At 37.8% G+C, this 19744-nt stretch overlaps 1 protein-coding gene across 2 annotated transcripts in view; it reads right to left on the bottom strand.

The window, feature by feature from the left end:
- Positions 1-1069: 1069 nt before the first annotated feature.
- Positions 1070-19744, bottom strand: part of LOC306888042 (SLIT-ROBO Rho GTPase-activating protein 1-like) — a 116900-nt gene continuing 98225 nt past the window's right edge. For both annotated transcript variants that reach the window (XM_079446142.1, XM_079446143.1), the window contains exons 19-22: positions 14300-14480; positions 8972-9109; positions 5138-5495; positions 1070-3734 (exon numbers count right to left, since the gene is read on the bottom strand). In XM_079446142.1, the coding sequence (XP_079302268.1) occupies positions 3348-3734; positions 5138-5495; positions 8972-9109; positions 14300-14480 (1064 nt within the window). In that variant the 3' untranslated portion in view covers positions 1070-3347. The remainder of the gene's footprint in view (positions 3735-5137; positions 5496-8971; positions 9110-14299; positions 14481-19744) is intronic.

Here is a 19744-nt window from a genome sequence, read left to right as displayed (position 1 = left end):
ATAATAATAATAAAACATTAAAATAGTTGCCACCATCCATACTGACAAATTTAATGGGGTGAAGTAAGGGTCAGAACTCCCAAAGGATTTCTGGGAGAAAAAGCATTTTATTTCATTTATATGTTTACTATTGAAATGTTGTTGTATGCATTTGTCAACTTTATTTAATTTCTGTAGTTTCTTAAATGGGTGTGTATAGAGTATTTACAGAGTGTTAACTTTTAGTTTTAGTTACTTTTTCTTATTTGTAAGTCGCTTTGGATAAAAGTGTCTGCTAAATGACTAAAAGTAAAAGTAAAGCACCTCATTACTTAAAAAAAAAAAGAATTCTATTTAAACCAAATAAGAAATGGTCCTGTTTCTGTCCACTTGTATGGCAAATTGCATATCCACAAATTCAGAAGGATAGCCTGATTTTTCCCTGTTTAGTTCTGAGATAAAAAAATGTGATTTCTTAAATTACCAAAAAAAAAAAAAGGTTAAAAAACATCCCGTTTTAACTAAGATTACCAAGTCTATTAGGATACCAAATCTATTTCAGACCAGATGATGAGAATTTTTTTTTTTCTATCTCAATTGTATTGCAGTGTTTGATAATTGATTACAAAAAGAACCAGAAAAGACATAAAAGGAAGAGAGGGCTTGGAGCCTGGCCACAAAACAAAATAAAATTTCATTCATAAACAAGATATGAGCTGTTATTCTTAATTAGCATGAAATGAAAACATAAGAAGTGTGATTACAAGTACAACAATCTCATTATTATATTATTAATAAGTCAGATGTTGACTTGAATATTACGTGGAACATTAGATTGCTTTTAAATAATAAATGCTAAGGTGTATCTTCAATGGAAGCCATAACAAAGGTTGTTTGGGGCAACCATGTTTCAACAGATATTGTTTTATAAAATGTTCTGATGCTCCTTCCTCATTAGCGATGACACTTGGGAAATAATCAAACTTTGTTTTTACATCTCAAGACACAAAGAAAGCGTCACATGGTGAAGACTTCATCTAATCACACACAATCTTGCCATTCTCAAAACAACACAAGCCGACTCCTCGGTGAACTGACCAAACTATATTCTTTATTAGAAAGACGGAGCAGTCCTCCAAGAGCTCTACAACTTGTTAGGATGTTACATGCCAAATATACAGTCTCACATAAAAGTGCAATGTCACAATGTATAAGCAGTATCTTTATTATTTGATCATTCTTACAACTTAAAACAACGTTAGTAATAATTTATTGACCGTAATCCCTAGCAACTGGATCTGAAATAAGAATGCCACAGCACAGAGGACGTTTGGATGAAGTTCCTCTAAAACAGTTTTAAAGGCACTTTCACAAGTACAGAGTACAGAGATGTACATGGACACACTGATATAACAGCAATTAAGTACAGAGATTCTGCTACTGTGTGTAGTTTTGCAGGGAGAACATTTCTCAAGGCTTGCATATAATGTACACTCTTAAAAAAATCAAAGAAAATAAAAATGTTTAATATCGTTCAATATAAATCGGTAATCAAAAGGCTTTTTATTATGTTCCTTATAATTACATGTTTAAAAACAGGCATTGCTTTTAATTTTCTTGAAGTTACGTACAGTTTGTCTCCTTTGTTCAATGATTTCAATTTCATAACATCACCCAAACACATTTCATAGCATATCCTACCTAAATATGAATTAACGGTTGTATAATTATCAGTGAATACAGTACAAATACACGCACACACACACACACGCTAAGCTATGGTCAGACTGTCATAATAACGTGAATGTCAATGCACAGATAACGGCAGACTGATATACTGTATACTAAATCCCAGATCTTCAATTTTGGAGTGCAAATACACGGGAGTGACTGATGCTGTACATAACTCTTTATCTTTGGGTACCTTGCGTGACTTAATTTGGGTGCGGTGCGGTGCTGTGTGAGACATAATTACGAAGGGTTAATGGGCCTCAAGCACACATAAGAAACAGCACTATCCCACGAAAGCACTGCAGTAACAGTCTCTTGAGTCCATGGCTATTGGCATCATTCCCATGTTTGGTGAACCAACAAGAAATATTGCCTCAAAAGTTTCTAGAAAAGTACTTGCATATGACAGCTAAAAGGATTATTGTTCATGCTTATAGGGTAGAACCAAGCCGAGCGTTTTAGACAGCTAAGCTGACAAGGAAAAGATTCTTGTTGCCTATCCGCATCGATCTCTAAGTAGCACTTGAAGAACTTTACTTTTTTGGCAGCTAGACTTGACTATTCACAGATTACATCTAATTAAGCAGATAGATACTACAAAAATATTGTTTATAGAGAGCAGTTGGTTCCTGGGAGAAAGTAATGAACGTAAAGACAAAAAATAAAAAAAAGGTTTAATGGATGTACATTTATATACACAATATATGTTTCTAAATAAGAAATCAAGAAAACAAACTAGGAAAATGTTTCTTCAACGTAAGCGGATGTGGTTTACGCAAACTCCCTGGGCATATATTCAAATATTACTATCAAAAATATAATATTCAAAGTAAAGCCTTACTGATACAACTTTAACATCGACAGCCAATCAGGACGGGCAGAAGATGTGACATCACATGCCCTTATATGGCAGTGCGTTTCCAACATCAACATTCCACAAAAAGTCCAGACTAGAAATCACTCTGAGATGTAAAGAGACCCATTTCCCACAATCCTTTAGCTGTAAACAGAGAAACCAACGACCCTGCTTAGTTTCTGTATTATTCACATTTAGCAGTTTTTCTAGTGGATGTAAACTACTGATATAGAGAAAGTCACCCTAACAACATACCGCAGGAAGCTGTAGTGATTTGTTGCTTTCTTTAATATCATTGTCACAACTCCTTAATTTATTCACATAGACTATTGCGGAAAAAAAATAAGGTGTCAGACAAGCATGCAAACAATATTTGAAAACAAATAAACTGCTTTCCGTTAGTTGCAGGTGTCTAGAATATCTAAAAAAGTTCGTTGGAATCGACCAAACGTAAAAGACGTAAATCTCTGAAATAGTAAACATCTGTTTAACTAACTCTACTCTTCCTCAGAATCATGCGATCGATGTTATTCTAGTTTATTAATAATTCCTATAATAGTGTTGGAATTGTATACACACTAACTACCATCTCCTCATTAACCACAGTAACATATTTCTAGTATCTTTAGGTATCTATATTTGCTTTAGTTCACTCTCTGAATGAAATGTTGCAAAAATTAAGAACCACACGTCACCACGTTCATTGGCAATAAAATCCACTCTAAATCTGGCTCTGACAGCAGTGGTCCTCTTTGTCCCTGAACGTTTGGCCCACAATGAATCACATGGTGCAGGATTTGTCCTGTGGATCCTGTGGAGGGGCCGCCGGATGCTGCGCTGCTCCCGACTTGGGTATCGCCACCATGGGTTTGGGCCGCAGGGCGGGGGGCTTGAGCTGCACCCCCATGCGCGGGGCCACGGCGGGCTTGAAGGTGCTCATGGTATCGCTGGAGGAGCTGGTGCTGCGGCGCATGGGCGGCTCCGTGACGGCGGGCCGCAGCAGGAGGCCGTGGAGTTGGCTCAGGGACTCGGTGGAGCTGGCCGGTGTGGGAGCGTTCTTCATCTGCTCCAGGGTGTCCAGCACCACGTCAGGGGCGTGTTTCGCAGAACTCTGCCGCTCGAGCTCCTTCAGCTCATTTAGAGCAGTGTTCATCGTCTCCTCTATGTCCTACAAGAAAGAGACTGAATTAGAGCATGTAGGTGGCCAGAATTATAACAATAAACATCAAACAAATGGCAATACAAGCAGACAACATGATGAATCACATCTACTGAGATCAAATATGTGTTCATGAAATGGTCAGATTGTTAGTATTAAACAAAGCTGATGTATAAGTGAAACAATGCATGAGGCCAGTCTTAAAGAGACACTGAAAATGTTGTGAAATCAGTGGGGAGTTATTGAAATTTTTTTATTGAAGGTTTTTGGGGGGCTAGAATATGGACTGAATAAAACCATCTTTGCTTTAGAACTATTTTAAATATGAAAATAGGCCTTATTCATGAAACACAAGCAGAATTTGTGTGAACTGTTTGTAAGTAAGGTGCCTCAGCAAATTTTCAAAAGTTAAAAATAATTTATGAAAATAAGACCTTTAAAAAAAAAAAAAAAAAACAGCTACAAATTCTTATTTTAAATAAGTTCAAAAATTAATTTATTTGTAATAACCAGGTTTTCCGAGGCCTTGCAAAATTAGGAATTTTAAAATTGTGATTTTTTTAAAGATCAAAAACAAAATCAATAAAATACTATAAATTCATGGACATTTTTAGAATGAATATACATCTCTAACTCATCTAATTTCTAAAATGTTTTATTGGGTACAAATCAGCAAAAGTATTTTTATTTTATTATCATTATTTTTAAATTCAGTAATCATGAATGAAAAGATCATATAAGTTCATAAAAAAAAATTGTATATACTAATATATATATATAACAAAACAGGCTTTAGAATAAACAAAAATGGCAAAAACAATTTTTTTTTTGTAAGAACCAAAAGTCTTGGGTCAAAGTATAGACTTAAAAAAATAAAGGAGTTATTAATAAAATAATAATAAAATATTTTAATGATAACAACAATGATATTTCTATAATAGTATTTTTTCAATTATTTATTTTTTCAATTATTTTACTGGGTAGAATTATTTCAATTATTTTACTTGGTCTTTGGCAGTAAAAATATTTGTAATTGAACAATTTTTCAAGAATGAGAACCCTGAAGATCATTCAGTTTATGAAACAATCCCAAAATGAATTGTGCTAAAATAATTTTTGTACCTAAAGTTTGAAAACAAGCCTAAATGGTCAGCCTTCAGATACTGTCTTGGCCAACTGGGCAGCTTGGAGTCCTATAGGGTGAGAATCACTGGCTTACAGTAGATTTGAACTGAATTTTGAGTGATTTACATATTTACTTTGCTCGTGTTTCATAAATGAGACCCAGTTGTGTGAGTGTGTGTTGCAGATACGCATTAGTCATTAGTAACAGGAGGCAGTAACTGACTATGTTACAGGGCTGGGCCTGCTGCGCATGGTGTGAGGGGCGTCGTCGCTCGCCTCCCGCTGACCTGTGCGATGCTCTCTGGATCCAGGCTCTTGCCGTGAGGCTCGGAGAAGCTTGTGTACTGGCCTGAAGACGTGGACCTACGGATGGGAGGGCTCTCCATCTTTTTCATGGACTCGTGCCGGTTGATGTTGGTCAGGCTGCCGTGGCCGGTCCGTCTGCGTCTCTCGGGACTATCCATGGGCATGTGTCCTCTTCCTCTCAGCAGGTCCCGTGGAGTGTAGTGGCCCATCACTGTGGATCCCAAATCTGGGTTGCCATGACTGCCATGGTGGCTATGGGAGGGGTGGACCAAGCAGTGGGCGTCAGTGGGGCGAGCTGGAGGCCTGCGGGTCGGGGGGTCACTTCTCTTCCTATGCCTGCTAAATAAAGCAGGAAATATGACACGTTATATAGTGTGCAATGAATCTATTTCCATATCTAGCTTTTGTGAGAGGTTTGGAGACCATTGCGAATACTGTTAGCTTCATGTTAAGTGGTGGATGTGGTTCAAAAACATTGCTGGTCATGACATGCTGCATCAAGTGTGCTAACCTTCAGCATTCATGCTTAATTAGCATCAGCTTCATCTCTAGAGTATCTGTGGCAAGACCTACTCTGCATATTCATGACAAGAGGCCTGACAGGAAACAGCTTAGCAAGAGTCATAATGATGTATTATGACTGTTCATATCACAGTATTAACTCAAAGAGCTTCCTCTGAGAGATGCCTCATGACAGGATTAAAATATGGGTTTTTAAAGGCAAAATATCAGTTTTGCCTCTAACATTTTTTTTTTAAGTTAGTATGTGTGTTTATCAAGAACACAACAGTGTTATTGAAGAGCAAAAATCAAAACATGACTTGTAAATGTAATGCATCATTTCCAATCAGGCTATACTTTTGACAAATTATGCGAATACATAGGGAACAAAAAAAAAAAAAAAAAAAAAACAGTTTAGCAAAACATCTGCCCTAGAAAGACTTCCAAAGAATCTTCCAAAACATTTAAAACACAAAATTAATGGAAGATGGTGGAAAGCAATGTTGTTATCGTTAATTAAAACTATAAAATAATTGTGTTGATAATTGAAATAGCTCAAATAAAACATAAATATTAGACAAAAACTAAGGAAAAAAAACTTTTTAAAAAATGCATCGAAAGTTAGTAAAATTACTAAAACTAATATATATATATATATATATATATATATATATATATATATATATATATATATATATGTATGTGTATGTATGTATATATATATATTTTTTTTTTTGTTTTTGTTTTTGAACTTCTGGCTCAGAGTGTCAGAGAACGTGTCATCCCTGTAAAAAACACAAATAGTAGATAAACTTAAAAAACAAATATGAAAATTTGAAATGTTGCCTTGAATAATTTAAAGGGGTCATATGATGCGATTTCATGGTTTCCTTTGTCTTTGGAGTGTTACAAGCTGTTTGTGCATCAATAAGATCTGAAACCCAAAGAGATATTCTTTATAAAAGTTAAGACTCTGCCACACCTTCCTAAAACGGCTCAGGTAAACACGCCCCCACATGTCTACGTCACAGTGTGGGAAGATTTGCATAACACCGCCCAAACATATTCACAATGAAAGAAGGCGTAACTTTTATTCTCGCTGTAGTATTGTTGTTACCGCCACCATGTCATGGAGACGCTGTGTTTCGTTGTGAAAGGGAAAGTACATTGTTTGGCCTTCCAAATGAAGTACACAACTAGAAATCAGTGGTTAAGTTGAATTTACAACACTGTTCCAGAACAGTTCATCCTAAATATTCGATTGTGTGCAGCCCATCTTACAGAGGACTGTTACCTGATCCTGGGAGAGAGTAGCCTACAATGTGAACACTATGAATGGCTGTGAACACTATAAAGTGGGGCAATTCCAACGTCTCAAGGACAGTCTGGTGCTTCTGACTCTCAGCCTGTAAGTATGTTTCGCTATTTAAAGAATTCGCTACTGACCATTCAAACACAAGTTGAGCAGTATAGAGCAGTACTTGTTTGTCAGTTCTATGATCACAAATGCAGACATGGTGTTATGTTTACGCAGCGCAACGTGTAAAAAGACAGTATGAGTCATTATAACCAGTAATTATGTCCTCACTAAATGCAACAAATGCCTCGTTTATAGTGGGTTTTATTGTTTTAGTCTCATCGTGCTGGGACACGGCATCACAACATGGTAAGGGGTGTAACGTTTCCGTCACATGCTTGAGGTATTCGCTCAATCACAATGCACTGGATAGCTGGCAAATCAGAGCCCACCTCGCTTCTCAGAATGACGAGCTTTGTAAAAATCTTTTAAAAATAATTTTCCTATTTAAAGCTTGACTCTTCTGTAGTTACATCATGTACTAAGACTGACGGAAAATGAAAAGTTGCGATTTTCTAGGCCGATGTGTCTAGGAACTATACTCTCATTCCAGCGTAATAGTCAAGGAACTTTGCTGCCGTACCATGAGTGCAGCAGGCGCAATGATATTATGCAGCGCCTGGAAGTAGTCAGGTAAAATTCAACTGTTTAACTCTAGGGCAATTGTAAAATGAGCCTATTTTCAAAAAAAGTGGAGTGTTCCTTTAAAAAGCTAAATTAAAATAAGAAAAGCACATACAATTACTAAAACTTAAAATAAAATTAAAAATGAAAATATAAAATAAAAGCTAATCTAAAATAGTGATAGTATATTAAAATTACTAGTGGAGATGACAGTTGCAGTTTAGGAAGAATAAAGACAACTAATCTGTAATGCAAGTATCCACCAGAATGTTTTAAGGCCAAAAATGCACACAGTTGAAGAAACACCTATGAATTAGTAAGATGGAGTATTTCTATCATAATGGTTTAATTATGAGATGCCTCTTAACGTGTACTTAATGAGCTCTTGTAATGCTTGTATAATCATTTTGACAGTTGGATGTGATGGATCGTAATCAGTAATGACATGCTAAATTGTGAGTTCATAAATTACATAACTGTGCTGCTGATAATGATCAAAGTAAACAGAAATGAAATGAATATGAATGTTATATTTATCTAAAATATCAGTAGAAGTATTACTTCAGCAGGGGGCGACATGCACTACATTAAAACATGAAGCGACTCAATGGTGCACTGCTGCATCATCCAACAAGACACACATGAAATGAGTCAAGGTCATGAAAACATGGTGAACTGGTGATTTTGATGGAAAATCATACAGTATACAGTAAATTCATACTGAGCAACATTTAACTCTCAGTCTGCATAGGTCTGTTATCACACAGCAGTACACTAACACTCACTGCTTCTCCAAATATTCTGGCAAACTCAATGTAAACAAATACTGAGTTTGTGTTTGAGCGCTCGCCTTCTCTGTTAGAAGTAGTGCTGACATATCTAAGAGAATATTTGTCTTTGGAGATCACCACTTTATGATTTGATTGGCATAATGTCATTGGTTTTACAGTTGCAGAGGAGGCTATCCTCAACCGTGAGGAGGTATGTTTGATAAACGCACTTATGGAAGGAGGAGAACATCTAAATAAAGACAAATGCACTGAAAGATTTAAGAGGCAGGAAACGGAGCTGCACGACACAGTGGGATAGAGAGAACGAACAGGGGAGAGTGCAAATGAATATGAGGCAAATCAACACGATGAAAATAAAGACTAGATGTAATAAACTTCCAAGAAGAAAACCCAATCTGGGACTTCTGGGTATTTCTTTCTTTGTTCTTGTTACATTTAGGGTATTTGCTTGTCATTTAATTGCTTGTTACTTTAACTGAATTCCCTCAATGTCTTGGAGTGCTTGAAGCAAGGGGAATTCTGGGATGTTTTCGTTCACTCACCTGCTGATGTAGGAATCAGGTAATCTGCTGTCTGCCGGAGATCCGATGTCTCTGCTGGAGCATTTCTCCTCTCCTCCATGTCCACTGCTGGCCTCGCTGTCAGCCTTCTGGCTCAGAGTGTCAGAGAACGTGTCATCCCTGTAAAAAACAGCAAACAAGCAGTTATAATAACCTAAAGTAAAGTCGTGACGTATTGTCAAGTATGGTGACCCATACTCGAAATTGGTGCTCTGCGTTTAACCCATCCAAGTGTACACACACAGCAGTGAGTAGTGAACAAATGCACACACACACACACACACCGTGAACACACACCCGGAGCAGTGGGCAGCCATTTATGCTGCGGCGCCCGGGGAGCAGTTGTGGGTTCGGTGCCTTGCTCAAGGGCACCTCAGTCGTGGTATTGAGGGTGGAGAGAGCGCTGGACATTCACTCCCCCCACCTACAATTCCTGCCGGCCCGAGACTCGAACCCGCAACCTTTCGATTACGAGTCCGACTCTCTAACCATTAGGCCACGACTTCCCTATTTACACGAATTAGGCTTAGTTTAATGTTTGATCGCAAACGGTTTCACAACAGACAACAAGAAGAGCTGTGTCACCAAAACACATTACAAAATTCAAGTTGGCCACTCATTGGTTTGTATCACTAAGCTCTTCCTTTTCACTCAACACTCCACTGACAACAATACACTGAATGTAGGGCTGGATAACTTAGGGAGGGGAAAAAAAAAACAGATAAAAATTGTGATTAAAAAAAGAAGCTAAAAGTTTGCTGTGCTTGCTTATAGGACTGCACAATTTAACAAAAATTTTATAATTACGTCACTATGACTACATACAATATATTAATAATAAAAATTATTATTATTATTTAAATAAAAATACTGCTTTGTTTAAAGGACTGCACAATTTAGTAAAAGATGTTGTGGTTTATATCAATATGACCACATAAAAAACCCAGTAATAATAATAACTATTTATTATCATCATTATTAAAAAATAAAACTACAGGTTTGCTGTACAATTTGTTCAAAAACGGTGTGATTATATCTATGACTACAAAAATAACATTATTTTTTAAATATATATATTGTCATTATTATTATTAAACATTTTGTGAATATATACCGTATCATTATGAATATAAAAACAACTTTTTATATTTTAAATATATCATCTCTCATTTTTAGTTTCTACCTTGTTTGTCACTAACCTTTCCTGGGTGGTGCAAAAAGCACCAGCAATGTTTCAGCAATGTTATAAAGCAATCAATCGCAAGGACTGTTTTCCTGCTGAAGGCTCAAACATAACATCGAAATTTGCTTTTGCTATTTTTGTTGTTTACAATGTATATTTCCTGACTAACCGTTACTTTTCACGCTTTACATGTTACCCTTGGGAAATATCATTAGGAAACACGGGGTTAGCTTTCACTGTTATGCTGATGATACTCCGCTCTATATTTCTTCGCGGCCCAGTGAAACACACCAAATTGAGAAACTTATTGAATGCATAGTCCATATAAAAAAACTGGATGATGAGTAATTTCTTACTGCTAAATTAATTATCGGACCTAAAACCCCCACAAGTAATAACCTAGAACACTGTCTAACACTTGATGCTCTGTCGATTCTTCGTCATCAGTCAGGAACCTATGCGTGCTGTTTGATAGCAATCTCTCCTTTGACAGCCACGTTTCTACCATTTGTAAAACTGATTTTTTTTCCATCTTAAAAATAGATCTAAACTGAGACCTATGCTCTCAATGTCAAATGCAGAAATGTTAATTCATGCATTTATGACCTCAAGGTTAGATTATTGTAATGCTTTATTGGGTGGTTGCTCTGCACGCTTAATAAACAAACTACAAATGATTCAAAATGCAGCAGCTAGAGTCCTTACTAGAACAAGGAAGTATGACCACATTAGCCCGGTTCTGTCAACACTGCACTGGCTCCCTATTAAACATCGTATACATTTTAAAATCTTGTTAATTACTTATAAAGCCCTGAATGGTTTAGCTCCTCAGTACTTGAGCGAGCTCTTATCGCATTATAGTCCTCCACGTCCATTACGTTCTCAAAACTCTGGCCATTTGATAATAATGAATAACCCTAGAATATAAAAATCAACTGCTGGCGGCAGATCCATTTTCTATTTAGCGCCCAAACTCTGGAACAATCTAACACTGTTCGGGAGGCAGACACACTCTGTCAGTTTAAATCTAGATTAAAGACCCATCTCTTTAACCTGGCTTACACATAACACACTAATACGCTTCTAATATTCAAATCTGTTAAAGGATTGTTAGGCTGCATTAATTAGGTCAACGGGAACCTTGAACACTTCCCATAACACACAATGTACTTGTTACATCGTAAGAAGATTGACATCTATGCTAATATTAGTCTGTTTCTCTCTTATTCCGAGATCACCGTAGCCACCCAATCAGGTCCGCATCCAGATCAGATGGTCACTGCAGTCACCAGATCCAGTTCGTATCCAGATCAGATGGTGGATCAGCACCTAGAGATGACCTCTACAGCCCTGAACATCAGCGGAGACCAGGACACCTAGATGAGCCCCAGAGACAGATCCCCAATGAGGACCCCGCCACCTAGACAGCCATCGGGAAAAGACCACTGGAACCAGTTGAGCCCTTACAATCTGACTTTGCTGCAGTTGGAATAAAAACTGCTGGTTCATCTGGCCAGAGGAGATCTTTTCGCCATCTTTTCGCTCTCTGGCTCTTTTATTGGACTGAGGGGCTGACGCTGCTGGTCTAGGGCTTCTTAAACTCCCTCTCTACGCCAGGCTGTAAATTCTCTCAGTGCCACTAGTCAAGAACACATATCAACAGAGGGTCACGATGTGAATTATTGATACACACACACAGTGGGCTGGTATAGGCTCTGTTGTTGGCGTCACTCAGCACTGTGCCCGATCCATTAGATTTGCCGCCTTTATGAGCCATAATCTGTTTAACTAAGCGCCAATGGTTGCCCAGGCGGAACAAGTTGTCATGACGATAAAGTGATTTTGAGTGATGCAACTAAACTCAGAGGTGCCTCGGTTTTGTTCCAAATCTAACTAGGTGCCTACCTAGACAACATTTTAAGGCTTCATAGGTACACTTCCGTGTAAATAGGCATTTACTCCCTTGCTGTAAAGTTTGCGAAAAATAGTACATCAAAGCTGTATTTGAAAATACACAATATTCAAATGGCAGATAGAGTACATCCAGATTGTAATATAGAACCATGTTTTATTAATGGTCACATATTTCTTAATTTTGGAAACAGCTTGTTAATCTCTTGAGGAGAAAGCAATCCCAGAATGCAATGCAAGAAGCTCAGTGAAAAAATAAAACATTGGACAAAAGAAATATTATTACACTATACATACTTGGGTTAAAAAGAATAACAATATTAAACTAAATCATTTTGGCCATAAATATGGACGGTTTGATGAATAAAAAAATAATAAATTCACTACCCCGGTGCCAATGAAAAATTAATTTAAAATATTAATATATTTATATAATATATATAATATTATTAATATAATATATTTAAAATATTTTATGATGATTCTACATTAATTTGACAATTATATATGCTAATAGTCTAATGATTACAGTGCCTTACGAAAGTATTCATACCCCTTTTTTTCCCCACGTTTTATGTTTCTGTCTTATGTTAAACTGCTTTAAATTACTTTTTTCTACATCAATCTACACTCCATACACTATAATGGTAAAGCAAAAAAAAAGAAAAAAAAGAAAAAAAAAACAGTTTTAACATCTTTGCAAATTTATTAAAATTAAAAACTTAAATGATTCCATTGCATAAGTACTCATACCCTTATCTGGGACAGTTGGAATTTAGCTCAGGAGCATTCATATTGCTTGTAGGGGTTACTCGACTTTGAGTGAAGGTAACCTGTGGCAAATTCAATTGAATGGGTATGATTTGGAAAAGCACACACGTCTTAATAAAAGGTCCAACAGCTGATAATGCATATAAGAGCAGAAACCAAGCCCTGGGGTCAAAAGAACAGTCTGTAGAGCTCAGAAAAAGGTTTGTGTCAAGCTACACATCTGGGGAAGTGTTCAGAAAAAAATTCTGCTTCATTGAAGGGTCACAGAAGCATGGAGTCTCTGTTACCCTTAATGGAAGAAGTTTGAAACAACCAGGATTCTTCTTAGAGCTGGGCTCCTGGCCAAACTGAGCAATTGATGGAGAAGGGCTTTGGTTAGAGTGGTGGCGAAGAACCTGATGGTCACTCTAATCGAGCTCCATGATGTGGAGATAGGAGAAATCTACAGAAGAACAAACATCACTGCAACACTCCACTGATCTGGGCTTATGGCGGTGTGGCCAAACTCAATCCTCTCCTCAATGAAGACAAAAGAATACACACTTGGAATTTACAAAAAAGCACCTAAAGGACCCTCAGACTCTGAGAAACAAGATTCTCTGGTCTGATGAACCTCAATTCTAAGCATCATGTTTGAAGGGAACCAGCTCTGCTCTTCACCTGCACAGTACCATCCAAAAAGTAAAGTGTGCTGGTAGCAGCCTCATGCTGTGGGGCTGTTTTTCAGCAGCAGGGACTGAGGGACTCATCAGAATAGAAGAAAAGCTCAATGCACCAAAATATTGAGATAGCCTTAATGAAAAACCAGTCCAGAGCATTCAGAACCTCAGACTGGGCAGAAGGTTTACCTTCCAACAGGACAGTGACCCTAAGCACACAGCAAGAGTGGCTTATACACAACGCTGTGAATGTTCTTGAGAGGTCCAGCCACAGCCTGGACTTGAACCCAATCAAATATTTCTGGAGAAACCTGAAAATGTGCGTCTGCCCCCATCCAACCTACAAGACCTTGAGAGGTGAAGAGGTGAGGAGACAAATGGCAGATAATTGCCAAATGTTGATGAGCAAAGCTTGTCGCATCAAACAAAAAAGACTTGAGGCTGTAAAGTTACTTCAGCTAAATATTTAGTTAAGGGTATGAATACTTATGCAATGCACTTATTTCAGTTTTTTTATTTTTTATTTATTCTGTTTTTGCTTTGTCAATATGGTCTATGGAGTGTAGACTGATGTGGAAAAAAAAACTAATTTAAAGCAGCTTAACAAGGCAGCAGCATAAAACGTGAAAAAAATGAAGGGGTATGAATACTTTTGCAAGACACTGTACACATTTGTAAAGTGACATTTTCTTGCCTGGTTAAATAAAGGTTAATAACATCGAACTCTGTTGAAGCACTATTATTATTTGTGTTGTTTTATCACTGTAGAACAGTCGAGATACTCACATATCCTGTACAACGATGTACTGGTGAGGCACTAGGCCGTCTATGCCGTTGTGTCTGCCCTCCCACCAGTCATCCGACGCTCTCTGATACAGCAGTAGAGACGCACCCTTCTTAAAGGACAGTTCCCGTGCTGAACGGCCCACATAATCAAATTTTGCAATGGCTTCAATGGGCTCCCCTTCTGCAGAAAAACAAAACAAAGAGCATGGTTATTTCAGTGAATAAGGAGAGCAGAAATAGATGTCAGTGGCATCATTAGCAACAGATTTCCATTGGAAAATACCCAATCATAACTCCTGTGTGATCAATTAGCCTTTCCGCATGAGTGGCATCACCCATTTCTGCACTTCTGACATATGCTATATGAAATGCCTAAAGGGAAAGAATATGGAGTTAATTGAACACCAGTTGGTGCTATTTACAGTACCAAGTCAAGTGAATCCATACAGTGCACATGCCTCAGCTGCATCTGACTGTTTATTCACATGTGAATGAGAGCATTTCAATGCATCAACGGCGCTATAGGGTCTCTGAGTAGCCGGTGTACATGCCTTTGCCATCATGACCCCCTTTATTTAAGGACTCATTAGAAAGCCAACCGGCTTCAATGCATGCAAAGTAGCTGCAGTTCTGGCAGAACGGGCTGTTCTCATCCTCAGGACAATCAGGAAATGTGAACCTTACCAAAACAGCACTGTGATATATTGGCGTTAATACTATGGTGCTTGAGTAATAAGGTACAAGACACCATGCTAAATTATGAGAAATTTAAATAATTATTTATTTTATTTATATAAATGTTTTAATATTTACATGACACGTTTCAATATTTAAATAAAATATATTTAATTAATATTTAAATATTTATTTTAATTTAATTCAATTATTTATTATTAATAAAAGTGATAAATGTTAATAAAAGTGATAAAAATATTTTAAGCAAAATGAACAACCAGCATCTGAGCGCTGTGGATTTTATAAATGGATTATATAAACCGTGAAAATGGAATGAATACCATATTTAATGACTACAGACCTGTGGCTCCAACGTCAGTGGTCATGAAATCATTTGAAAGACTGGTTTTGGATTATCTGAAGGACATCATTGGACCCTTACTGGACCCCCTGCAGTTTGCCTAAAGAGCAAACAGGTCTGTGGATGATGCAGTCAACATGGGACTGCACTTCATCCTGCGGCATTTGGACAGACCAGGGACTTATGTGAGGATCCTGTTTGTAGACTTCAGCTCCGCTTTTAACACAATCATCCCGAACACCCTTCAGAATAAACGGACACTGCTCTCCGTCCCCACCTCTGTCTGTCAGTGGATCAACAGCTTCCTGACAGACAGGCAGCAGTTAGTAAAGCTTGGTAAATTCACATCCAACACCCACACCATCAGCACTGGAGCTCCTCAGGGCTGCGTTCTCTCCTCTTCTCCCTCTACACCAACAACTGAACATCTAAACAGCCCTCTGTCAAGCTCCTAAAGTTTGCAGACGACACCACACTGATAGGCCTCATCCAGGACGGTGACGAGTCTGCTTACAGATGGGAGGTTAAGGAGCTGGCTGTATGGTGCAGTCTTAACAACCTGGAGCTTAACATGCTCAAAACTGTGGAGATTATCGTGGACTTCAGGAGAAACCCCCCTGCTCTCCCCCCACTCACCATCATGAACAGCACTGTGACTGCAGTGAAGTCATTCAGATTCCTGGGCACCACAATTTCTGAGGACCTGAAGTGGGACAATCACGTTGTACTTCCTTCGCCAGCTGAGGAAGTTCAACCTGCCACAGGAGCTGCTGAAACAGTTCTACTCCACCATCATTGAATCCGTCCTCTGCACTTCAATAACTGTCTGGTTCAGCTCAGCTACCAAATCTGACCTCAGAAGACTACAGAGAGTAGTCCGGACTGCTGAGCGAATCATTGGTACAACCCTCCCCACTCTCCAAGAACTGTATTTATCCAGAGTGAGCAAAAGGGCTGGTAAAATCACTCTGGATCCCTCACATCCAGCACACAAGCTCTTTGAACTGTTACCGTCTGGTCGACGCTACAGAGCTCTGAGCACCAGAACGACCAGATACAGAAGCAGTTTCTTCCCTCAGTCAATCCATCTCATGAACACTTGACAATAAACACGGAACACACAACTATTATACATTATCCACCACACTTATTTTTATTTTTTCTCATTTCAAATTTGCACATATCAGACCTGTACATACATAATTGTCTATATTATATATTGTGTTTTTGCTATTTTGTACATTGCCTATTTAGATATTATTCTTTATTATCTGTGTCCAGTTGCTGTCTTTCTGTTGCACTGTGGAGCTTCTGTCACTATAACAAATTCCTTGTATGTGTAAACATACTTGGCCAATAAAGCTCATTCTGATTCTGATATTTTTGTACAATGGTTTTTTCACATTGATACTTGCAAAGATACTTTAGAAAAATTATGTAATTACCATAATGGTGATATTTATCATAATATTAGCATTTTACTATGTTCATAAAACCTTAACACCACAGTACTTTTCTGTAAAAACAAAATCTCATTAAAAAGTTGCTAAATTGTGAATTAAATAAGTTAAAAGCGAATGATAGTGCTTGCAATTCCTTCAGCATGGCCTCAAATGATTAATATGGAAATGATTCCTTATATTAAAAACTTAAAATATTAGAAATACTTGCTAATGTTCAAACAAACCTCTAGAGAGAGGCACAGCTTTACCACTGTTGCAAATAAAGATGGAGAAATGAGGGAAAACATCTCACAAATCCGACAAAAGAGAATACACAATCCATCTAAAACTGGGAAGACAGTAAAAGCAATATAAAAACAAGCAGCACAAGCTCAAAGAGGAAATGCTTTTTCATTCTCACCAGTCTGGAAATGACAACGAGTCAATGAGACGTGACAGGCATGAGTTGACTGTCAGAATTAATAGGGCTGCTCTGAGACCAGACACCTTGTTAATAAAGAGGATGGGGTGGAGATCAATATGGCCATCAACTGTCCACACGTCCCTCTCTCCTCCATCTCTGCCTGACAGATGCTGTCATTCATTCAGTGTCCTTGCGAAAGCCTGTTCATGTATCAGTGCTACAAGGACAGAGTTTGAGAACACAGCAGGAGACAGAGTAACAGTTGAAAAGAAGTTCCCTAGATTATGTGTGATTTTAGTTCAAAAAACAGCTAAAAAAGAAAGCAAATCCAGATATTGACCCAACTGATTCATTGGTTTACTGTCCAAAACCTTGCTCACTAAATTACGCAGACACTTAAGAATATACGTAATTCAGTAGTTTGTATTAAAGAAGCACAGACGTGAAACAAGTGTTATTCTATATTCGTGCACCCGCTTGCTTTAGTTGATTGCACATTGTATCATATGGACTTCTTGTTGCCCCAGAGGAGAGCTAACAACCCATGCTAGGTTTTCTGGCTAAACGTACACTGCTCTAGCAGTAACTTCCCCACAAGCACCCCACAGTCTAGGAATAGAAGGAATAGAGGCTGACAGAGTAGAAAACTGTTTGTAAGCTGCATTTCCTGTTTTTTAATGCTTTTAATTGAGACATGCTTGCAGACTGCAGGGGTGCTGCCATTTAGAAGAGAAAATCAGCTTTTTGCAACATCATCAGGGACCCTTTAAGAAATGTAACAAAGACCACATGTTTTTAACAGTTTAAAGGGTTTTCTACTCAAAGGCTGGCATTTTAACAAAGCTTTGCTGTAAAACCAAAACATCCTAATTAAACTTAACATGAATTAGAATTCCATACCCATTTGAATTATATAACGTGACTTGTTTTATAGAGAACCCAAATATTCAAGAAAAATTTGTATTTTAAGAACTGAAAAAAAAGAAAACATTACTTGAGAAGCAATAATGCGTAAAATATTAAGACTCATTTTCATAGTTTAAATGGAAATGTAAAATTTTATTTGATAGTTTTTCTGAAGTTTACAATTCAAGTCTCTTATCCTCACCAATGCCGCATATGCTTGTTGAAAAATACAGTAAGAACTAAAATTTTAAATGTGTGTTCTTTATTAACTTATTTTAAAATGTAATTTATTCCTGTGACGGCAAAGCTGAATTTTCAGCAGCCAATAGTAATGTCTTGAGTGTCATTCAAATATGCTCAAAACATTTTTTTTTAATTATTATAATTGTTGAAAACAGATTTTCTGCTTTATATTTTTGTGGAAACCATAACTTTTTTTCAGGATTTTTCGATGAATAGAAAGTTAAAAAATGCAGCATTTATTTGAAACTAGGAAACAAATAGGGCCATTTTTGATTTTGTCGACTTTTAACTAAATATATCACACAAACCAACATTTCCAAAACTGACAATATTCTTATTGTACACTGGTTTTCCCACAGATGCTGAGATTTGTCTTTTTCCTCCCAAGAGAGCATTCCGTCTGCTTATTCCAGTTCACTTGAATTAATAAATGGCTCTAAAGGCATAGCAGGGGTCCCATCACTTGGCAAAGTGGTTTTCCAGACAGGCCCTGAGACGATTCTCTTCAGATGCATTGACTGAGGACAGATGCTGCACTGGTCACAGGTTTGAGCAGGCTGATATAATTATGCTTTGCGTTAAACAGCACAGCCATTGGTTCCTCAGGATTGTTCATTAAATGGCAGATAAATGTCCAGAAACAGATTTTTTGAGAGAAGATTTAGAAATAGAATATATTCCAAATTCCTTATTATGAAACAAGACAAAACAAAACACACACGTTACCCATATCTGATATAAGACACGTTATAAGAAGTTATGGTTGCAGTGTAAAGAAAGAGAATAATAATTCCTCTACTGGGAAAACCCTCCTCAATAGATTCATAAGGAAAACATTTGGAGCAAAACCATGGAGGCTGAGAGCAATTTGACCATTTTCAGGTCAGTTATGATTCAGGCTGACATTGATATCCGACATTGAGTTCTGTTTATACTCTAGTGAATGTGAGATCTGTCTCTTCAGCAGTGTTTAGAGAAGGAGAGATTGGACGAATCATGGTGTCAGAGTTGGACAAAGAGGTTATACTAAAATGTTTTAAACTTTCTAAAGAAAATAAAAAGTGAGTGAAGTGACATACGGCCAAGTATGGTGACCCATACTCGGAATTCGTGCTCTGCATTTAACCCATCCAACGTGCACACACACACAGCAGTGAACACACACACACCGTGAACACACACCCGGAGCAGTGGGCAGCCATTTATGCTGCGGCGCCCGGGGAGCAGTTGGGGGTTCAGTGCCTTGCTCAAGGGCACCTCAGTCGTGGTATTGAGGGTGGAGAGAGCGCTGGACATTCACTCCCCCCACCTACAATTCCTGCCAGCCGGAGACTCAAACCCGCAACCTTTGGATTACGTGTCCGACTCTCTAACCATTAGGCCACGACTTCCCC

The sequence above is a fragment of the Barbus barbus genome (assembly GCF_936440315.1).
Source record: "Barbus barbus genome assembly, chromosome: 22".
Lineage (NCBI taxonomy): Eukaryota > Metazoa > Chordata > Actinopteri > Cypriniformes > Cyprinidae > Barbus > Barbus barbus.
This window is presented reverse-complemented; position numbering and strand designations above follow the sequence as displayed.